Source organism: Podarcis muralis, chromosome 2 (genome assembly GCF_964188315.1).
Source record: "Podarcis muralis chromosome 2, rPodMur119.hap1.1, whole genome shotgun sequence".
Lineage (NCBI taxonomy): Eukaryota > Metazoa > Chordata > Lepidosauria > Squamata > Lacertidae > Podarcis > Podarcis muralis.
Window position 1 is genome coordinate 36,421,952 of NC_135656.1, and position 21,423 is coordinate 36,443,374.

The window sequence follows — 21,423 nt, forward strand, 5'->3', positions numbered from 1 at the left end:
GAATGTGAACAGCAAAAAAAGAGGAAAAGTTTGGCATTTTAAAAAATCCATATTATGGAAGCATAGACCTATCTTACTGTATTTTGTTCTATGGAGGTTTATAGCCGTTATTGCAACCTAACCTACCAAACTGTGTTCTGTACAAAAGTATTACACTGACGTAAACAGATTTAAAGACAGGTGAATTAGTAGTGCTCCCAAATGGAATATCTTTTTCTTGGGGCAATGCACTAGTGAGTTAATAAGGCACCTCTTTTGGGTTTAAAGGTACCCCTGCCCGTACGGGCCAGTCGTGTCCGACTCGGGTTGCGCGCCCATCTCGCTTAAGAGGCCGGGGGCCAGCACTGTCTGAAGACACTTCCGGGTCACGTGGCCAGCGTGACAAGCTGCATCTGGCGAGCCAGCGCAGCGCACAGAAACGCCGTTTACCTTCCCGCTAGTAAGCGGTCCCTATTTATCTACTTGCATCCGAGGGTGCTTTCGAACTGCTAGGTTGGCAGGCGCTGGGACCGAGCAACGGGAGCGCACCCCGCTGCGGGGATTCAAACCGCCGACCTGACGATCGGCAAGTCCTAGGCGCTGAGGTTTTACCCACAGCGCCACCCGCGTCCCTTTCTTTTGGGTTTGGCTATGACCAAAAATAGTGTTTGGCTACTTGATTCCACAAGTGAAATGTTTAGCTGACAAAATACTGAAATATTAGAGGTCATCACTCTGATTTATGAAATGATGGTAGAAGCATCTAAAAACAATGCCTCCCAACCTTTTTATGCACCAGCAATATCTTGCCCACATTCCAAACATACCACTGAACCAGAATGTATCACCACCTAATCTGTTGTGCTGCATTGTCACCAAAAAGCTTCATGGGAATGTGTAACTGTTAATTAAAAAAGTGGTTTTCTTGTGTGATGGAAGAATAAAGTAATATAAATTATTACTGCATTACAGTACATGTTATATCTGAGTACTTCACATTCTAGTATGGAGAAAGTAAATTAAAACACTGACACACATAACTTGCATGCCCAATTAAGTAAATGATAGATATCTTACCTCTTTTTACCACTCATTGAGATTATTTAAATATATGAAGCAGAAATGTATGTTTTTTTAATGGAGTCAACAATTCCTTATTAAATGTATCATTTAAACAACTAAGCAAGTCCTTTCCATGCTTTTCTGTGTTGACTAAGAAGGGAACATTCAGAACTGCATTTCCCATAATTCATCAGGGCTTTCTTCCTCTTGGTCAGCTGACCTGACTTCTGTACTGCTCTTTAGTTCCTGTCCAGCATGAACTGAATGCTCTCTCTGCAGGAGTTCCCTTTGTCACCACGTGATTTAAAGTCTTTGGGCCAAAAACTGACTCAGAAGGTATGATGAGGAAGTAAAATGTCAAAGAAGATCAGCTGGGGCAGAATGCTTCATCTTTTGGGAGAGCCTGCTGTTGTTCACTGTGTGAAAGGTAGTATTTTCATTCCTGTTGCTTGGAGATTTTTCTCTGCTATTATTCTGCTTAGCTACAGTTGTACATATTTCCCTTCATTTGTCAGAATATATCTGTCGATGCCACGGTCAGTTTTACATATACGCTTATTGTGGTATTTGTGTTGTCTTGACAGATTTTTTTTAAAAAGAAGCTTAAAGGGTAGTGACCCTGCCCCAACTTCAGCCAGAAAGCTTTTTGAGGAAACACAAAATGAATCCTGAGACAAAAAAACTGTTGAACATCATTGTTCTAGGAACAGCCTTTATGTTTATGTTCACTGCTTTCCAAACATGTGGAAATGTTGCGGTAAGTGAAAATATGAGCCTACCCCTTCCTACCTTCCCCTGAATGCATCCCTTTCCTTTCTTCATGGTGCTTCAGTCTTGTTATATTGTTTTGGGGCTTCAAGCACATGTAATGTGATAACTCTAGTTTTGTTTCTTCTAATCTCTCTAGATTTTGAAATATTTCTGAAGCTATCTACTGCTTTTAGTGAACACAGAAAATGATTAGGGCTGGAATCCTAACCTCATTGCCTGCAAGGATAATAGATCTCACTGAGCTTCCAAGTGAAAAAACATGTGATTCCCCACACTGCCCTGTGTAGCATTCAGATGATCTTTAACGTAATGCTGAGGCATAATAATCTTTACTCTGTCTCTGTGTGTGTTTCAGTCTGTGTGAATGCAAGGCAGAATAATCACCCAATTCTATAGCCCTGCCAGGACTGATATATATCCCCACCCCAAATATTCCAGGAGCATGCCAGAAGATCATGCCAGGAGCATCCCAGAGGCTTGGGATTCATCCGAACATTCCTCTCCAAACACCACTGGGGAGGAGCCATGTCAGTGGCCTTTTTATTGGGAACCAGGGGAATGGTTCTGGGGGTGGATGCCCCCCTCTGAGGATGGACCTCTCTCTTTGGCCAAGGAAATGAAGACCTGCAAATTCCTATGGCCCTGGGACACCCTCCCATGGACTATAGGATTGTATTCTTAACTGCCAGCACTTGCACATCTCTTTTATAGAGAGAAACCAATGCCTCTCTAGATGTTGTTGGAGCACAGTTCCTATCACCCCTGACTATTAGCTATGCTGAGGCTAATGAGAGAAGGATTCTAACAACATTAGGAGGTTACCATGTTGCCCATCACTTTGTTTGAAATTCCTTTTTTTATCACTCCACCTTGCCCCAATCCCATGCATGAGGTTTCCTGGGTGTAAGGGATAGAATTAAATGCAGCGCTAATGAAGCATACATACACACAACATGGTCCAGTCTCACAACAAGACACCCCCCATGTGCCCCTTAAACCAGTTCTGGGATTTCCTCCAGAGCAGATTTGGGGCTGGCTGGCAGGCATTTGGGGGGAGGATGAAGGGAATTCCTGTTGTGCAATAAGATCTTGTTCCATGCATGCAACATCAATCCTGTCCTCAATAAGCAGGAGTGTGAGAGAGTTATTCCCTTCCTAGTTCCCTGTGGATTGTACGTATTCAATGACACTTCCCACTCATCAGTTAGAATGTTCCATTGTAATCTCATTAGTGTTACCTGTTCAAATGTAGGTTTCAGAATATCTGTTTGTTAAAGTAACGTGTAGTTTTGCCTTCAGGAGAAGGGGAGAGAAAAACACTCAGGGAGCTCAGAAAACAGATGTGCAAAACTCTTATCTTACTTAGGCTATCTACTTTCCTTTGCATCCTTGCTTTCTGTGTTGCAACATTAGTGATTATGAAAACCTGTGTTCACGTGCTGAATGAGTCAGTGCCTTTATCAATGAAAGGAGTATTACAATAGCAACTACCTAATTCAAGGCATTGCTTTGAAGTTTAATTAGTGTTTTAATTGCAGTTAATCTGTAGTTTGATTTCTAGTTCTGTTAGGTATCTCAAGTATTTATCATTTTAAAAAATATTTAGATACCATATTTTAATATTTTTAAAAAAATCTTTCCATACAGCAAACCGTTATCACAAATTTAAATCACACTGATTTCCATGGCAGTGGCTATACAAGGTACTCTTCACTGATACTTTTCTCTTTTTGTTGCTTTTGAGTCACACTATGTGCTGGGTTCAGACATAATGGAAAACAATCATTCTCCCTATCAATACCCTGAGTTCCTCCTCCTTTTTTTGGGAGGTCCCAAACAGAGTTTCAGAGCTAGGCATTTCAAGCTAAACAGCTAATGCAATGTGTTGGAATGCTAGTCCCCATCTGCAAAGCAGTGAAAAAAGTGCATGAAGAAAACTAGACTTGCACCAAAGTGTCAAAAAATAGAAACCCCTCCATTTTGTCCCCTCATGTGCATGCCTCTCTTGTGGGGGAAGGGGGTGGGGTGAGAAGGCAAGTCGGTGTCTAACTCAATTTTTCCCTGTCCATTTCACTGACTCATAAGGATTTATGTAAATAAATTGGTGATATCCTGCAAAACAAACTCTGCTCATTACACAGAAGTTATCTGTCTCTTCCAAAGTTGAAAGTCCTAAACAAAGAATGTGTTATAAACATCCAGAAAAAAGTAAGGATTAGCCTCTGGATAAGAAGTTACAATGTGCTGACAGCATTTCAACTTAAGATACAAATGATACATTCCTAGTTATTTTCATCTCATATTGTGAGGTAATTGCTAAAATACAGTAGCTCTAAATTATGTAAAAATGCATATACAGTGGTACCTCGGTTTAAGAACAGCCCTGTTTACGAACTATTCGGTTTACGAACTCCGCAAAACCAGAAATAGTGTCCCTGTTTGCGAACTTTAACTCGGTCTACAAACGGAAGCCGAACAGTGGAAGGGCACCAGTGGCGGGAGGCCTCATTAGGGAAAGCGCGTCTCGGTTTAAGAACGGACTTCCGGAATGGATTACGTTTGTAAACCGAGGTACAGTACCACTGTATCTGCTTGTTTTGTGAAATGTATTCTGCTTCCATGATTGAGCTCTCCCAATTTATAATGTTTTGATGCAAGCCATGGAAGGGAAGAACAATGAAAATGGCTAAAATAATAATTGACATCCTTTGACTACTAATGGCTAAATCAGATTTGTCATTGGATATGTGTGAATACAACTTCCTACATGTCCTGTTTTGTGTTGTTTTTGTAGAGGGACCTAAAAATTGATTGGATTGGACCTGATTCCTTTTGAAAGTCACCCTCAAGTTCTGCTATTAACCAAGGATTCCCCTCCTTTTGTGTTGTGAGGTCCAACTCATGCCTCCCACATGATTGCTTTTATCAAAAATGAAAAGATGTCGTGTTTGGCCTAGTCCTGAGCCAGATTTCCTGTTACATTGCAGATCTATGAAGGCATACAGTCCTGTGTGACATTAATTGATAGATAGTTGAGGAAGGCAAGTAATGGCCAAACTGGACATTACATAACTGACCACACTAAACCTCCTGATGTATATTCTGATCCAGTTTACATTAAATACATTACTTCTGGTAAATGAGCCACCATAGCTACTAGAGGGCCATGAAAATTTGTGTCCCGGGCTTTTTAGACTCATCTACCCATGTACTATCTGAAACCAAAGTGGCACGTTGGTTGCCATATGTGAAATAAGTTGGCATTATTTTCATCTCTCCTACCCCACTATTAATATATTTAAAAACTCTGAAATGACATTGAACGGTATCCTAATATTTATTAATAATTAGTGTTACTTTCCGCAGCATGGCTGTTATTTATGGGGTGTTTTCGGCATCCAATCTTATCTCGCCTTCGGTGGTTGCCATCATAGGACCGCAATTGTCCATGTTTGTTAGTGGTATCTTTTACAGGTAAGTCAAAATACGTAAGTCCTTGATGTTTCCTTCTGGCTGTCTACCTTTTATTCATCTACCTTTGGAAGGCTCATTGTTCTCATGTGCAGCATCAGCAGGTGAGGAACTGAGGAACATGAGATAGTGGTTAGTGTGTTGACTTTGGACACAGGATGTACAAGTTAAAATCCCTGTACAACCATGAATCTTGCTTGGAAGCCCTGATCAAGTCATCTTCTCACAGCTTAAATCGACCTCTTGGGGTTGCTGTGAGGCTAATATTTTAAACTGAGCTTCTTGGAGTGGAGTACAGTGTAAGAAAATAATGGTTGTTAGATTGCATGATTGAAACAGCATGTCATGTTGTGCTTTAGTCATATGTAAAACTTTCAGATATATTGAGCTGCAGTATTTTTTGCAGTTGGAGTAAGAAATTGACTTTAATATAATATAAAGTATTGCAGTTGTGGCATCAGCAATTTTAAAACTGAATCCCATACATTGCCATCTTTTCAGCATATATATTGCCGTTTTTATCCAGCCTTCTACTTGGAGCTTCTACACAGCCTCTGTTTTCCTTGGAATAGCAGCTGCTGGTAAGCCTTTTCTCACCACGCCTTGGTTCTCGTGGAACTTTAAAGCATAGTGTAGCACTAAACTATGGTTTTAACGAAATGTGTGAATGAGGCCTTTCTGTATGCTGTTCCCCACTTTGTATCAGAAAGATCTAGGAATGTTTAGGTTGGACGTAGGTTCTTGGTAGGATCTTGAGATTGAGGCCAAGATGCCCAGAGCATATATTCTAGACACATAATGTGCCCTTTGGAATTGTTGATTTTTTCCCAGCTTCCCCAACTTCTTTGCTTTTGAAACTCCTTTCAGTTTAAAAAGAGATGTGCTATGTAGCATGAGGATATCCTGTTTGAGACGACAAAGTCAAAAGCTCCTTTGGACATGCAGAAGAACTATGTGTGGTCTTTGAATCCAAATTTTAGTGTTTCTATTTTTAAAAAGCTCTTTAGTGTCCCCACTTCTCTAGTAATGATAGTTGTAAAGAAACATTAGAGAACTTTTATACCTGCTAGTTTGGAGCTGGAAGAAGAATGAATGAAAACAAAGTTGAATGTAAAAGATCCCCAAAATTATTCTGTTAGCAAATCTCTTGATTTCTTGAGCTCCGCCTTTAAAAATTAAAAGAAGTTTGTGATTCTTGATGTTCCAACTTAGTAGGAATCCTAAAATCTAGGTGAGATGTTATATTAAATGTATCGCATGTTACATGTTTCTTTTTCAATTGCTAACAGCTAGTGTGTGGATTTTTAGTTTTTTTAACAGTCACATCAGGGGAAGAAAGGGCTAAACTCCCTCTCCTTGGCACCATGGTCTCAACAAGTTCTCTGTGCCTCCGATTATGAATTAAGATGCAAAAGGCACAAGAACAAGTGACATGGCTAGTTTGGCTTTAAGCACGCGACAGTACGTTTGTTGCATTTTTACAGCTCAAACTGAGAATTATCAAGTTGGTATATCTTGAAAACGAAATATTTACACAAAGCATACACTCAGGCATGGATATGGTTTGTGTGAAAGGTTCCCACAAGAATTATTATTATTATTATTATTCCCTTAGGCTGCAAACCTAACACATTATCTAGAAAGCAAGTCCAGTTGAATTTAGAGAGATTTACTTAGGATCACCTTGTTCAAAGTAGGTAGTATTATAATTAACTTGTTGGTTTTTTTGCTGTGTCATTTGGAGATGCCCTGAAGTGGTACTCAAAGTCCAGATTAGAAAGATGACCGTAGCTGAAGTGGCATCCACTCTGAAAGTCATACCTTATGCATCTTAAAAAGTATATATGATTCAGATTTGTTGCTGCCAGCAGCCTGTGATAAATCAGAAACTAACCCTTAGTGCCGCAGAGGCTGGCTGCGTTGCCAGCAAGTGGAGAAATGCCTAGAATGCCTTCTAGTAATGTTTTATGTTATTTGGTATATATTAATTGTTGATGCTTGCAAGTGTGTAATTATTTTCACATTTTGAAGCTGGGTGATAAATGTTGTTTCACACATGGCAACAAATTCTATTTGGTATTTGAGATTTGTTGATGCTTGCAAATGTGTCATTATTTTCACATTTTGAAGATGGAGAATAAGTGTTGTTTCACACATGGCAACAAACTCAGCAAGGAGCTGCTGCCAATTCCATCCTTGTAGCATATGAAGTATGATATTTGTGTTTCAGACAGAACTTTGTTACATTCACACTTGACATTTTTATTAGTACACTTAAAAACATCTTGGGTATAGTCCTAAAAATCTGTGAAGTGGCCCAAATAGGCATCTTAAAAATACTTACGTGAACTAACTACCCTGGGCCCTCAGACATAGACACACATAAAATGTCAGCAAATCATAGATAACTTTCTTTCCTTGTTTACCTATGTTCTGATTTAAATTTCAGTACTATGGACTGCTCAGGGAAACTGTCTGACAATAAATTCCAACGAAAACACCATTGGCAGAAACAGTGGCATCTTCTGGGCATTATTACAATCCAGGTAGGAAACAAAATTATCACCTTTACTTATATCTACCCAATACGATCTTGATTTCTCCCTACTTGTTGTTTGTTGTTGGTAAAAAGCCAATAAAAAGTTTGTCTGTCTATCTACCTGGCACTTGTTAGCTTTTTTGACATGAGGGTGACACTTTTCTTTAGAGAATGCTGCACTTGTGTCATTTATCACCAAATGTCTAGTTTTATGAATTCTGTCTCTTCTGAAATATCCGTAGTTAATTGGAACAAAAAAATTGCAGTTCAGTAGCAATTCTGTGCTCACTCATTTTCTTCCAAGAAAATATGGCTAGGATTGAGTTGAATAACAGCTTCCAGCCAATTCTGTGTTCCAAAATGCATATTTAGAACTGGTCTTCTTTATTGGAAGGAGTGCTTTGCTCTAAGGCTGTTCTGAGTCAACATCACTTCTGTGTCATGGGAAATGATCTGCCTTGTTCCTGTAGGCTAGCACTAAGAATTTCCCATGAACTTAGCTAGTGCCCTGGCATCTGAAGGGAAGTAGTCAGAAATTCAGGGAAGGCTGCAGAGTATGCTGTCTGGCTTATGTGATCAGTCTTTTATATAAGCTTTATTCCAGACTTCCTTGACACTAACCCACAAAACTGTTCACCTGCTGTCATGTTCACACATGCATATGGACGTCACTTGCCCCTAGAAGAGGAAAATAACCAATTTCCTTCCAGTTCATGTGAGCTTCCTTGTCTGGTTGACTGGAAGGCAATTCCTATTCATTTTTTAGACAACCTGCTTCACCTGGGAGGCAAGCTGGTTTAGAAAGAAATTATTCTCATTCTTATCTCTTGTCCATCTAACTGGGTTGTCCCAGCCACCCTGGGTGGTTTCGAGCAAAATATAAAAACACAATAAAACATCAAACATTAAAACCTTCCCTATACAGGGCTGCCTTCAGATGTCTTCCAAAAGTCATAGAGTTGTTTATCTGTTTGACATCTGAAGGGAGGGCATTCCACAGGGCGAGCACCACTGTCAAGAAGGCCCTCTGCCTGGTTCTCTGTAACTTCACTTCTTCCAGTGAGGGAATCGGTAGAAGGCCGTTGGAGTTGGACCTCTGTGTCTGGGCTGTGTGATGGGGGTGGAGATGCTCCCTGTTTGCTTTTTAATGAGTAGACCCCTGATTTAAATTTGTCCAACAAATGTCAAGAAGTCTTTAGAATGGTAGTTTTTAGTGTGAGTTGATATGGCGGCTAGTGGGGATTTGAATCCTCACCAGGAGGGAGTTAATGAGTCACGGTGCCAACACTGAGAAGGTCCTGTCTATCACATGTCCCTGCCTGATTTTGTGTAGGAGTGGCACCGGAAGCAGGGGCTGTAAGGTCAGTCAAGTTCCTGTGTGAGTGGGCAGTTGCCAAGGTAACCGGTCCCTAAGCTGCCCATTAATTAATTAATAAGATTCCCGCAGCTTTATTATTATTATTTAATTAAAAACATTTACAAACTGCTTAACATTTTTAAAAACCTCCCAAGTGGTGTACAATATAAAACATTAATACAAAAACTCCCTATGAAACAGAGCTAGAAAAGGATATAAGAATACAGTGGTACCCCGCAAGACGAACGCCTCGCAAGACGGAAAACCCGCTAGACGAAAGGGTTTTCCGTTTTGGAGGCGCTTCGCAAAACGAATTTCCCTATGGGCTTGCTTCGCAAGACGAAAGCCCATAGGGAAATCTCCGGGGACCTCTTTTAAATGCTAGCGGTGGGGAGCAAAGCCTTTCCCCCCCCCTCCGGCCTTCAGAAGAGGTCCAGGAAGGCTGGCGGGGGCCGAAAGGCTTTGCTCCCCACGGCCAGCATTTTAAAAGCAGTCCGGGATAGCAGGGAAGCGCTTCCCGCTATCCCGGACGGCTTTTGAAGGCAGGAGAGGTCCGTGAAGCCTGGGCGCGCTGATCTCAGCGCGCGCAGGCTTCGACATGCCGGCAACTCTCCGCAAGCAGCGGCAGCGCTGCCGCTGCTTGCGGAGAGGTCCGCGAAGCCTGGGCGCGCTGATCTCAGAAGCCCTCCGCTGTCCCGGGGTTTTTTAAAATGCTGGGGGTGGGAAGAAAAGCCCTTGTCCCCCCCCCCCCAGCCTTCAGAAGAGGTCGGGGGACAGACTGTCCCCGGACCTGGTCTGAAGTCGGTTTCCCTAGGAACGCATTAATTGATTTTCAATGCATTCCTATGGGAAACCGTGCATCGCAAGACGAAAAACTCGCAAGAAGAAAAAACTTGCGGAACGAATTAATTTCGTCTTGCGAGGCACCACTGTAAGTAAAACAGGAATTCAGGGAATACGAACATATAAAACAGGGCCCAATTTCATGAGTCAGGGAAAGCCTGGTCAGAAAGGTAAAGTTTTCACAAGATGTCTGAAGAAACTGATGCTTGTTGATTCATATATGGCAGAGTTTAGAGATTTAAAGGTTATCACCAGTAGTTTAAACTGAGCCCAGAAACAAGTGCCCCCCCTGGAATTAACTCTGAGATCTGGTGGTGGTGGTGGTAGAAAATGAAGAAAGAAGAGCAACGATATAAGCAGATCCTGACAAAATCCATTCTTCTTTTGGATCAGTTTTTGTGATGTAGATGTATACAGTGGTACCTCGGGTTACATACGCTTCAGGTTACAGACTCTACTAACCCAGAAATATTACCTCGGGTTAAGAACTTTGCTTCAGGATGAGAACAGAAATTGTGTTCCAGCGGCGCGGCGGCAGCGGGAGGCCCCATTAGCTAAAGTGGTGTTTCAGGTTAAGAACAGTTTCAGGTTAAGAACGGACCTCCGGAACGAATTAAGTACTTAACCTGAGGTACCACTGTATCACCATTTTTGGAAGCAACTTGCTGGGTTCTTTATCCAGCCAAGAAGTATTCTTGCTTTAACTTGGTTACACTTTTTGTGTGGGTGTAGCAGGAGAACAAAGAGAACAAGCTCTTTGTTATCTTATGTTGTCCAGGTATGTTCAACTATGCCTGGAAAGCCAACATAATTTAACTTTTTACAAGGAAATCCTTGGGCTTGTTTCAGCTTCACTAGGATTTGCAGCCTTCTGACAGTGTAAAGTAAATTGCAGTCTACATTTCCCCCCTTCTTTTGCGATTCAAGTAGCTTGCTTAACCAGTAATGTGCTTTCTTTTGTTCACAGTTTGTTTTTTGGAAATCTATATATATACTTTGCCTGGCAAGGGAAACTTCATATATCAGGTTGGTCTTTTTAATATATCCTTTTTTTTAAGGTAACCAGGTTGTGAATGAAATAATAAGGGGAAATTGCTATGTTGATGAGGGGACAAAAAGAAATTTAAAAAGCAGTGGAGATAGCCACAGCTTATTTTAAACGGTATTTTAAAAGTCCTTGGAGGCTATTTTTAACTTCATGTGTAGCAGCATAATTGTAAACACTACAGTGTTTCCCTTCTGTTCGCTGTATTTTTGTTCCATGTGTACAGCTGGCTCGTATTCCCATCTATGCCTTCAAACTGTGATCCTCGCTGAAACAAATCTACTTTGACACATATCTGGGTGTTGCTTAGCTTCCTCTTTTATTGACCTTGCCTTGACCCTTTGGGTCCCTTCCAACTCTACAGTTTTGTGATTCTATGATTCCACGTCTCGGTGTTTTATCATTCCAGCCTCAAAAAAGCACTGCCATCCTTGAACTTCCCTCCTACATTCCTCTTGCTCTGGCTCCCAGATTCTGCAGCTGAGATCATGCCAGTTTTCACAAGCTTCAGTAACGTTTTGCGTTTATTTTGTCTGTGAATCAGATGTGATACATTAGCTAGAATTCACAGTTGATTTTGAAATTGAATAAAGCTCAGAATTAAAACATGCTACTGGCATGTGGTTCCCAGAAGGTTACTCAGGAGGAACTGGCCCTTGGATTGAAAACGGTTCCCCACTTCTATTGTATCGGTAACTTTGGATATAGAACTTGAGTTTCATTGATGGAGAACTTGACTAGTACATGGGAGAGTACACCTTATTTTATATGCTGTATTTAATCACAGCACAGAAATGTCCTAGGTATAGAATGAATGGATATGCTATTGTTGGTTTATGAAGTTGACGCATACTTCTTTTTCTTTCCCAGAAAACGACCGTAGGACCGTCTTCATTGCTCTGACGGTGATTAGTCTTGTGGGGACCGTTCTGTTTTTTCTCATTAGGACCCCAGAAGAATCAAATTCAGAGGAAGAAGACGCTGATGCCTCTACTGACAACCTCATAGAACGCACGTAGGTGTTTATGGCTATCCGACTCCTGAATCTGTATGCTTAGCCATTTCTACTCCTCTGTGAATAAGATAGATAACTAATTTGTATTACGAAGGATGGTTATGCACACTGGCCTCACAGGTCGCACTATATTTTTCCATTAATCAATTTGCTTTTGGGCGGAGTAGAGGAGTTTGTGGGAAAGACTCCAACTAGCAGTTCGAAAACACATCAAAGTGCAAGTAAATAAATAGGTACTGCTACGGCGGGAAGGTAAACGGCGTTTCCGTGCACTGCTTTGGTTCGCCAGAAGCGGCTTAGTCATGCTGGCCACATGACCTGGAAGCTGTATGCCGGCTTCCTCGGCCAATAAAGCGAGATGAGCGCCACAACCCCAGAGTCGGCCACGACTGGACCCAATGGTCAGGGGTCCTTTTACTTTAATGTGACACTAATCCAGGCTAAGGTGTGTGGCTAAAGTAAGAATTAAGTCCTTCTGATACTTTAGGAGTTACTATAGAATGCAATAGTCATTCATCTGGGTGGCAGAAATTAACTTGGGTTTGGGCAGAAACATAATAAACAACATAATTTCCATCCATAACATAATATCAGTAAAATGCAACAATTCAGAGGCAGCTTGCTGGCTGGGGTGCAGCTGCTACACGAGCTTCTTGGCAGGTGGGTTTGCTGTTGCGTAGTGGGAGATAGAGAAGGAGTGGTGGGGAGGTCAGGAGAGTGCATATGCACCAGCAGAGCCAACCTGGCACACCTGCCAGTATGTTTGCACTGCACTGACCTCCCTGCCACCTTACGCTTCTCCTGTTATAAGCAGCCGTGACTCACCCACCAGGAAGCTAGTGGAGTGGTTTCGCCCCAGCCGGCGAGCTCATTCTGAAATATGGCTAATAATCATAAGCAATGCATAATAAGTAGTTCGTTTCTGAACAAGTTATTTCCCATATTGGTATGGTAAATTTTCTAATGGCATTGTTGTATAAAGAATAATAATCAAGACAACTTAAATTCACCATTTGTAAATTTATTTTCTCACTTTAAATAAACGTTTGTTTTAACCAGGTCTGGCCAAAGCAACATGACAAGGGCCGTCGATGCATTTAGTAAGTAAAATCCCATGGAAGTATTAGATTTTCCAGCATGCCAAGCCATAGTCATACATGGATGCCTCAAGTTAAAAGCTCAACTCCAGGTGTTGTTTTTTTTAATAAAAAGGGCAGGCAGTATGCATTATTTTCCTGTGTTGTATGACGCGTCTCTTCTTGCCACCCAGACATCAATGCTTTGCATTTCCCAGGACCACAGTTAAGTATCATTGTCTGAGATTCTTACCCCTAGGGAGGAAAAGATGCTTTTAATTCCCCGTGCTAGGGGTTCCTTGAAAGTTTCATTCTTCTTGGAGCATGGTGGCTGTTCTCTTAAGGGAGCAGTGGATGTGTTCCCCTTGGGGTAAGGGGAATTGAAAGATAGTTTGCCTAATATTAGCATCAGGATTACTACATTCCCTGTAATGTGGTTTGTTTCAGATATGAAGTAGGCAGGAAGGGAGGCTCCTAAGGTGTCTTCTCCTGCCTAGAAAGCTGCCTTCTTCTGACCATTGATCCATCTAGCTCAGTATTTTCCATCCCCACCTGGAGACCCCTACCTGGATTGAACCTGGGGCCTTCTGCATACAAGCAGCTGCTCTACCAGTGAGCAATGGTCTAGGCTCACAAAGCTGGAATCTGTCACCCTTTTGTCTTCTTAAGCCCTATAGTTCTGTGTTCCTGTATGCAACTGTGAATATTAATTCAGAAGTCATCATTATGATTGTGGGAGGGGATAACATAGTTCAGCCCATTCCACCTCCCCCCACTTTAATTCAGCATCCAGAGAGGATCCTCATGGTGTGCATGTGCGTATTTTAATTGTGGCTTCTTTGCAGAAAGATCCATCAAGCTGTGTGTCACAAAAGAGATTCTGCTGCTTAGCATCACAACGGCCTATACAGGTAACTAACTGGACGGAGATAGAATCACTAGCCTTAGGAGTTTGCATGGGACTTTTCTTTGGCCCAGACTGACTTTCTTACTGCCTATCAGTCCTGTCCCAAATCCATTGCTTTTGGCTGCATCATGCAAATCCCCCAAGTGCTTTTCTTTTCCTTGTATCTCCCAAAGCATTTGTTAGTCTGAGTTTCTGCTCTCATTCTGAGCCCATGAGCCTGTGGGAGAACCATGCACAGAGCTGAGGATTTCTTTTAAAGATTTCTCTGCATCCAAAAAAGACAATTCCTCTTTCTAATGAACTGCCACTCATATTGCTGGCTGGCGCTACTTCGGACAAAAGCCTTGGCTGCTTGGATGATTCCCTTGTACACATCTGTAGATGCCTTTTGGATTGTGGTCCTTGCCCTGCATTAAGACATTCCATTCCAGCATCTTCAGTTATCTCTTCCAACATATTTCTCTCTCTCTCTCTCTCTCTCTCTCTCTCTCTCTCTCTCTCTCCCCCCCCCCCCCCCCGCCCCAGCAACTTTCAGTGCTCCTCTTCCTATATCTTCCCTTTGGTAGCCGAATGCTTGTGTTGCAGATTGCCATCTGGTGGTTACAGCTGATATCTGTACCTTTCATAGCCTGCAGTCTTTTTTTTTTTTTTTAACCCTTTCAGATGTGAAAGGATTTCAAATTTGGGGGGCTTTAAAGTGAAAGTGGAGATTTTCAGAATTTTGCATTTATTTCAATCCCATTTTTTGTGGACCTTAGTTGGCCCGATCACCACATTTTAGTATTCTTGCTTTAAACTTGGAGGCCTGTCGCAGGTTCCTTCACCAAGTTGTGTTTTTTTGGGGTTTGCCTGCAGTTCCATGGGTCGGTGGAAGTTTTCGCCCATAGCAGGCTCTCAATGGACCATGTGACTCATTTACCTCATTTGGTTAAGATTTTTTATTATTTAATTTACGTTCTACTTTTCGTCAAAAGTAATCAAGGCATGTGGTACATATGATCCTTTTAACCATCATTTTATAGAACCAGACAGCTCTGAAGTAAAATGTTTCATGAATATTTCTTGGGAGTTGTTAGTAAAGCTAACACCTTAGCGTTCCATAGGTGCCTTGGTGGTTGTAGCTGAATCCTGCACAAACATTCTTAAAATTTAATATCGTCGCCAGTGGTACTTAGAATACCTTGGTGGTTTATATGGTTGGATCCTATACAGGCAATTTTGCTACCAGCTGCTTCCTCCAGATAATCAAAGTACTGTACGCAATGCCACCGCTGGTCAGCTTGACTTGCATTGCATAAATACAGTTATGAAAAGTTCTCCTAAAAGACCAGTGTATCATTCAGACTACAGTGGTACCTCGGGTTAAGTACTTAATTCGTTCCGGCGGTCCATACTTAACCTGAAACTGTTCTTAACCTGAATCACCACTTTAGCTAATGGGGCCTCCAGCTGCTTCCGCGCCGCCAGAGGACGATTTCTGTTCTCATTCTGAAGCAAAGTTCTTAAACTCAAGCACTATTTCTGGGTGAGCGGAGTCTGTAACCTGAAGCGTATGTAACCTGAAGCGTATGTAACCCGAGGTACCACTGTACTGATATCTTTTGGCAGCTCCATGTTGCAATTCTATCTTAAACTGTAGACTTTAATAAAGCTCTAACTAGGAACTTTCTCCTTCTGTCTTTGTAATATTGTTGTTTCTTTCTAGGTCTGGAATTAACGTTCTTCTCTGGAGTGTATGGGACCTGTATAGGTGCTGTAAATAAATTTGGTACTGAAGAAAAAAGTCTGATTGGACTCTCTGGTATTTTTATTGGTATTGGAGAAATATTAGGTGAGTCATAGGAACAAAGGAAATTCCTTGATGCAAGTTAGGCTTTTGGTTCATCTAGCTCAGTATTGTTGACATAGAGACTCATCTCCAGGGTTTCAGACAGGCATCTGAAAAGGCGCTGGGGATTGAATCTGGGACCTCCTGCATGCAAGGCAGATGCCTTACCATTGCGCTATGGCCTCTCCCCAAACTGGATTTGAAATAGCAGGAAATAAATTTTGTCTTCAGTTGTATAATACATATATACCACATATGCCAAAAGGCTTCTAGGTGGTTAAATGAGATGGGCCTGTTTTAAATGCTTATGAGGTGCATTAATATAAACAGCTACAACAGTTTGTTTAATCCTCAGAAGCTAACTAAGACTATCCACACCAGTTTAATGCATCAGGAAGTTAAAAGGTTAAAAAAAAAAGGTAAAGGAGCTCTGGACGGTAAAGTCCAGTCAAAGGCGACTGTGGGGTTGCGGCGCTCATCTCGCTTTCAGGCCAAGGGAGCTGGCGTTTATCTCCAGACAGCTTTCCAGGTCATGCGGCCAGCTTCTGGCGCAACAGGACACTGTGACGGAAGCCAGAGTGCATGGAAACACCATTTACCTTCCCGCCGCAGCAGTGCCTATTTATCTACCTGCACTAGCATGCTTTTGAACTGCTAGGTTGGCAGAAGATCAGGAAGTTAATACTTATTTATAGTGGTGATGGAGTAGCAGCAGTGTTTTGCTCATTTTAGACTATGCAAACTCTGCAGTATAGGACATCTGACAGCCAAGGCAAGCAGCTGTTGGGTATAAAAAGCAGATTGCCTTTTTGGCTATTGGAGCCAGCAATGTTTGTGACATAATTAGTCCTAGTTCTCAGAAATAGCAGTAAACCATTGAAGTGTACCACTTTAGACTGCAGATACAGACTTACATGAGTGAATACATTTCTGTGAAAGAAAGAAAAACAACCCTTGGCCTAACAGACTAGGTTCCAGGGAGAAGCATACAAGCTTAGTCCTTTTCCTGACATGCTAGCGTTCTCTTTACAGGGATGTTTATTTAACCGAGGTGGAGATATGGAGGAGCATGTGGGTTCCTACCCTCTTGAGGTCTCATGTGATACAGTGGTGACACAGTTTACCTCCTGATTTGCTCTTGTGAGAGGCCAGGCCACGGTTTCCACTTGTGGATCAGGTTGTGGTGCCGTGTTGGGGAGATAGGATGGAGCGTTAGCTCGACACTTTGCCATAGTCAGTCATCTGGTGGGGGGTTGCTTCTCCCCTCCCACAGTGTTGCCTGCTTTCTAGCATGTTGGACTGTGGGTAGAACCATCACCGTTCAGGATGGAAGTTGCCTCTGCTGGGTTTTCTGGAATCCCTCCATCCTACTCAGGCCCTCCTCTCCCAAGCCAGAGAACGCCACAATTTAGCAGGATCCTCTCATCCTTTAGTGAGGCTTTTTAGGGGGGTGGGATGATGCTGAGCAGAGCAGGGGTCAAATAAGTCCATTCCCACCAGTCCCTTACATGACATACTAGGGAAGTGATTTAACCCTGTTTTCTTGCTCACAATAATGATACATTCTCTATTACAGGTGGAGGAATCTTTGGCCTTCTTAGCAAAAACAACCGTTTTGGCAGGAACCCAGTGGTGATGTTAGGCATTGTGGTCCATTTTGTAGCCTTCTATTTGATTTTCTACAACATGCCAAACGATGCCCCCATCGCCTCCATCCATGGCACAGACAGCATAGCATTCATGGAACCAAGGTACGAGTTACTTTACTTCTCATGACCAGACAGATCCGGTTTACACAGGGTGCTAAGCCAAACCATGGCTTAATATGAACAGGCAAACATGTTGGTTACAGGACCAAAGATAATGTCTGAGGCGCTCCTCCTTCCCTTTCTGCTGCCACGCTATCTGGGGCCAAGTCATGGTCTGCCTTACTGTGATGGCCAAACTTGGGCTCATGGTTTGTCTTGCTCCAGACAAACCATGATCTGTAAACGTAAGATTTGCTCTTGGTTTACCACCCATGGTTTATCTGGGGAAGACAAACCATAAGCCCAGGTTTGGATGGAATGCTAAGTCAAAGAATATTTAAAACATTAAATAATACGGGCAAAGTGCCTTTGACATATTTAATTGCAATGCAGAAATGCCCAAAACGAGAATTCTCAAAACAAAGCAGCTCTTTGGTAACAATCTGGACCTTGCCATTTTTCTCTCCATTATTTCTCAGTAAACTTAGACAAAAATAATATGAATGGTAGGATTGTACCTAATTTTCTATTCATAGTTGTGTATATTTTTATTAGTTACAGTATCGTTTTTGTTGGCATCTCTTTATTTTCAGCAAAGAAGTGGCAATTTTCTGCAGCTTCTTACTGGGTCTAGGTGATAGCTGTTTCAACACTCAACTCCTCAGTATTTTGGGATTCCTGTACTCAGAAGACAGTGCACCTGCCTTTGCAGTCTTTAAATTCATCCAGGTATTACTGGTTGCCAAATGTCAGAGCCAGACATCATATAATCTGTAGTCTACTGAAATAATACAGTAGTTTATTCATTAGGCAAACAAAGAGCTTTGTGTAAAATTGGAAGGAGTTTAAAAGTCATCTACTTTTGTCTAGGACGCTGGGTAAGGCAAGAACACAGAAGCCTTTTCAGTAATGCAGGATGTTTGGTTAACCAAAATACATGCTATAGTTCTGTGTTTAAGCCCCAGTGAAGACACTGGAATTTAATTCTGTTTAAACATAAACATGTTTGTGATATGATATTTGTGCGTGATGAAACAATGTTTAATATAACAATTATTTTTAAAGAACAAACATTTTGAGTAGTCATAAGTGGAATACATGCATTGGTAGGTGTGCTATATAGAAAATGCTACCTTCTGTCTCAATGCAATGAATGATACTAATGGAACAATAGCATTCTATATCAGTATAAATTAAATTAAAATAGCTAAGTGGATAAAGTGGAAAAGATAGATGCAAAAAACACCATGGTCCAACTCAATCTACAAGTCACCGTGATGGCTCAGTTGGTAGAGCATGAGACCCTTAATCTCTACATTGGGCAAAAGATTCCTGTATTGCAGGGGGTTGGACTAGCTGACCCTCATAGTCCCTTCCAACTCTACAATTCTAGGAATCTGGGAGTCTCTAATTTCCTGGATTTGGTGCAGGTCAGCCGTTTGTAGACGCAGTAAGGAATCTAGGAATGAGGAATGACCTTGGATCAGGAAGAGTCAAAGCTGATATGAAAGGGCTTTTGATGCTAAGCTGTTCACTTTGAAATAGGCAGATTGCAGGAGAGCTAAGTAAGGCAGTTAATTAGAAAAACAACTTGGACTGGGGAATTTATGCTCTGGAAATCACAAAAAGTTGGAATGTTACTAAAGCTGAACGGCACTGAAGCCAAGTTGAAATGTCACTCACGCCCTTCCTTGCTTCCCTTTTCAGTCTGTCTGTGCCGCCATCGCGTACTTCTACAGCAACTACCTGCTTCTTCAGTGGCAGCTTCTGATTATGGCCGTGGTTGGGTTCTTTGGGACACTTTCCTTCTTCACCGTGGAGTGGGAGGCCCCAGCCTTTGTGGCCAAAAACACAGATTACAGCAGCATTTGATGGAGGCGGTTTCAGTGGCCTGCAACAGTATTCACATGCAGAGACACAAGCACGTGCTCCTTCGAAAAGACTTGATAGCATCTTCTGAACACAGGGAAGACTGAACTCCAAAGTTTAAAAAGCTTACCCTCCCCTTATCAACGTGTTGTGATGGGTACTGCATACTACAATGTGGAATAGTAGCCTGGCCATTGGGGCAGCGAAGCCTCTTCTTAATTATTTCCACTTGCCAAGTGCCTGCATCTTACGCTTATGCCCACCTATTGTGGAGACCCTTTATTCTTTTTAATTGCATTCCTTTTTCATTTTTTACTTGCCTTTCTCTGAAGCAAACAGTAGTCTTTTCAGGACAACCCTCCCCCAAGTACATGAGGATATTTTTTTCACAAGATGGAAGGCCAGTTCACTTTGTGGGTTTATATGGAAATCCATGGCGGGTTTCCAATGCTTTTTAAAATAACCCCACTTCCATTTTTCTCCAAATAACTCTAATGTTCTTACATTATAATGTGAATGAGCGTCGATTTTTTAAAAGAGGAGCTATATATTATGGGATAATAGCATAAGGGAATGAAATGCATTTGCACAAGCTATTTTAGCTAATTTTAGCTGAGTCTCATCAGAGGTAAAAATGATTCTGGTCCAGAACCCCCGTAGTCCCCATATTCCTGTGTGCTCTGAGACTTTATATTATATTTTCTCAGGATCAAGTTTATAATTATATTTGCTGCTATGAAACTCTGTAGGAAATGCACTCCAGAGACTCCCAAATACTTTACCATAGTGATCCCACAAATATTCAAATACCCTGGTGTTCTGCATGGCTTGTCACAGGCATAAAAATTCTCAGCTGCACAGGTAGGGACCTGATTAAGCAAAGTGCTGTGCTGGATTCTAGCCTCATTGTCTTACTTTACTGGCAACATCATTTGGGGAAATTTGCCACCACAGACTTTTAATATGTTTTTTTTAATGTTTGCTTGGGAAGAATAAGATCTTATGAGTTTAGCTTTGTCAGGATCCCAGGGAGGAACACCGCTAAGAGCAATGGCAAGAGACTCAGGGCCATTTAAAATGTTAAATCCTACAAATTGCTTACAGTGCTCTCCTGTGCATGTTTACTCAGAAGTAGGGCTTACGCCCTAGTAACTGTTACAGATTGCAGCCTTAAAATGTAGGGAAATGCGTGAAAACCATATGTGACAATCATGGTGTCTGTGTACAGATAGTGTCTGCATGTACACAACTAGATACATTGAATTGCATACTCTGTGCTTAAAGGGATAAGTGGGAAAATGCAGTACACTAAGCCCACAACTTATGCACATTTGACTTAGGTGCATTCAGCTTTACGTGCTTGGCAATTTTTTTTAAAAAAAGGGAGGGGGGGTATCCAGGAAAAAATACTTTGGCAATTCCACTTGCATTGCACCCAATGTGTCTTGACTATATGCAATTTTGGCATTAGGCATGATACCTGGAACAAACCCCCTGTGTAAGTTGTGGGCTTACTTGGCTGGCATCCTTGAGTTCATTATTGGGAATTTGGTGAGATTACTATTAAATAAACTACCTGGGAGTTAATCACCTTTTCCAAGGGAATCATTTTCCAAGATCCTTGCTGAGAGTAAAGAGCTTATTGTTTGGGGCCAGGGGTGAGGAATGAAAAGGGTGATTCTAGGTACTATGAACTTCTCAATGCAAAGCCTTGTTGAAACTGATTAGTTAATTTTAGTGGGGTTTGTGTAGATGTGCACAGTGAATTGGGTTCAGAAATTTAAAAATAGTTGCTGCAAGGTAACCCCATTGGGTAGTGTCGCGTGAACAAGAGTTTGCTCGTGCAATGGCGGAGTCTCGTGCAGAGGAAAACAAGATCCTTTCCCTCTGTTTGGGGGGCTTCTCCCCTGACA

At 41.8% G+C, this 21,423-nt stretch overlaps 1 protein-coding gene across 3 annotated transcripts; it reads left to right on the forward strand.

The window, feature by feature from the left end:
- The first annotated feature begins 1,263 nt into the window (after positions 1-1,263).
- On the forward strand, positions 1,264-20,880 carry MFSD11 (major facilitator superfamily domain containing 11). 3 transcript variants are annotated; one of them, XM_028717027.2, is made up of 14 exons: positions 1,264-1,468; positions 1,626-1,798; positions 3,460-3,515; positions 5,179-5,286; positions 5,785-5,864; positions 7,733-7,829; positions 10,990-11,048; positions 11,938-12,082; positions 13,142-13,182; positions 14,004-14,069; positions 15,771-15,896; positions 17,470-17,644; positions 18,235-18,370; positions 19,349-20,880. In XM_028717027.2, exons 2-14 carry the CDS (start codon positions 1,703-1,705, stop codon positions 19,511-19,513), a joined length of 1,350 nt encoding a protein of 449 aa, XP_028572860.1. In that variant the 5' UTR covers positions 1,264-1,468; positions 1,626-1,702; the 3' UTR covers positions 19,514-20,880. The 3 variants fall into 3 exon arrangements, with proteins under 3 accessions (XP_028572860.1, XP_028572862.1, XP_077780367.1); XM_028717029.2 differs by lacking the exons at positions 1,264-1,468; positions 3,460-3,515 and having other exon boundaries at positions 1,648-1,798; XM_077924241.1 differs by lacking the exons at positions 1,264-1,468; positions 1,626-1,798; positions 3,460-3,515; positions 5,179-5,286 and adding an exon at positions 5,356-5,387.
- Positions 20,881-21,423: the final 543 nt, after the last annotated feature.

Excerpts from the sequence above, each read along its gene's own strand:
- MFSD11 (XM_028717027.2), top strand. The coding sequence starts at position 1,703 with ATGAATCCTGAGACAAAAAAACTGTTGAACATCATTGTTCTAGGAACA. Across the intron at positions 5,865-7,732 it reads CCTTGGAATAGCAGCTGCTG|TACTATGGACTGCTCAGGGA; the intron begins GTAAGCCTTTTC and ends TTTAAATTTCAG. Across the intron at positions 14,070-15,770 it reads CATCACAACGGCCTATACAG|GTCTGGAATTAACGTTCTTC; the intron begins GTAACTAACTGG and ends GTTTCTTTCTAG.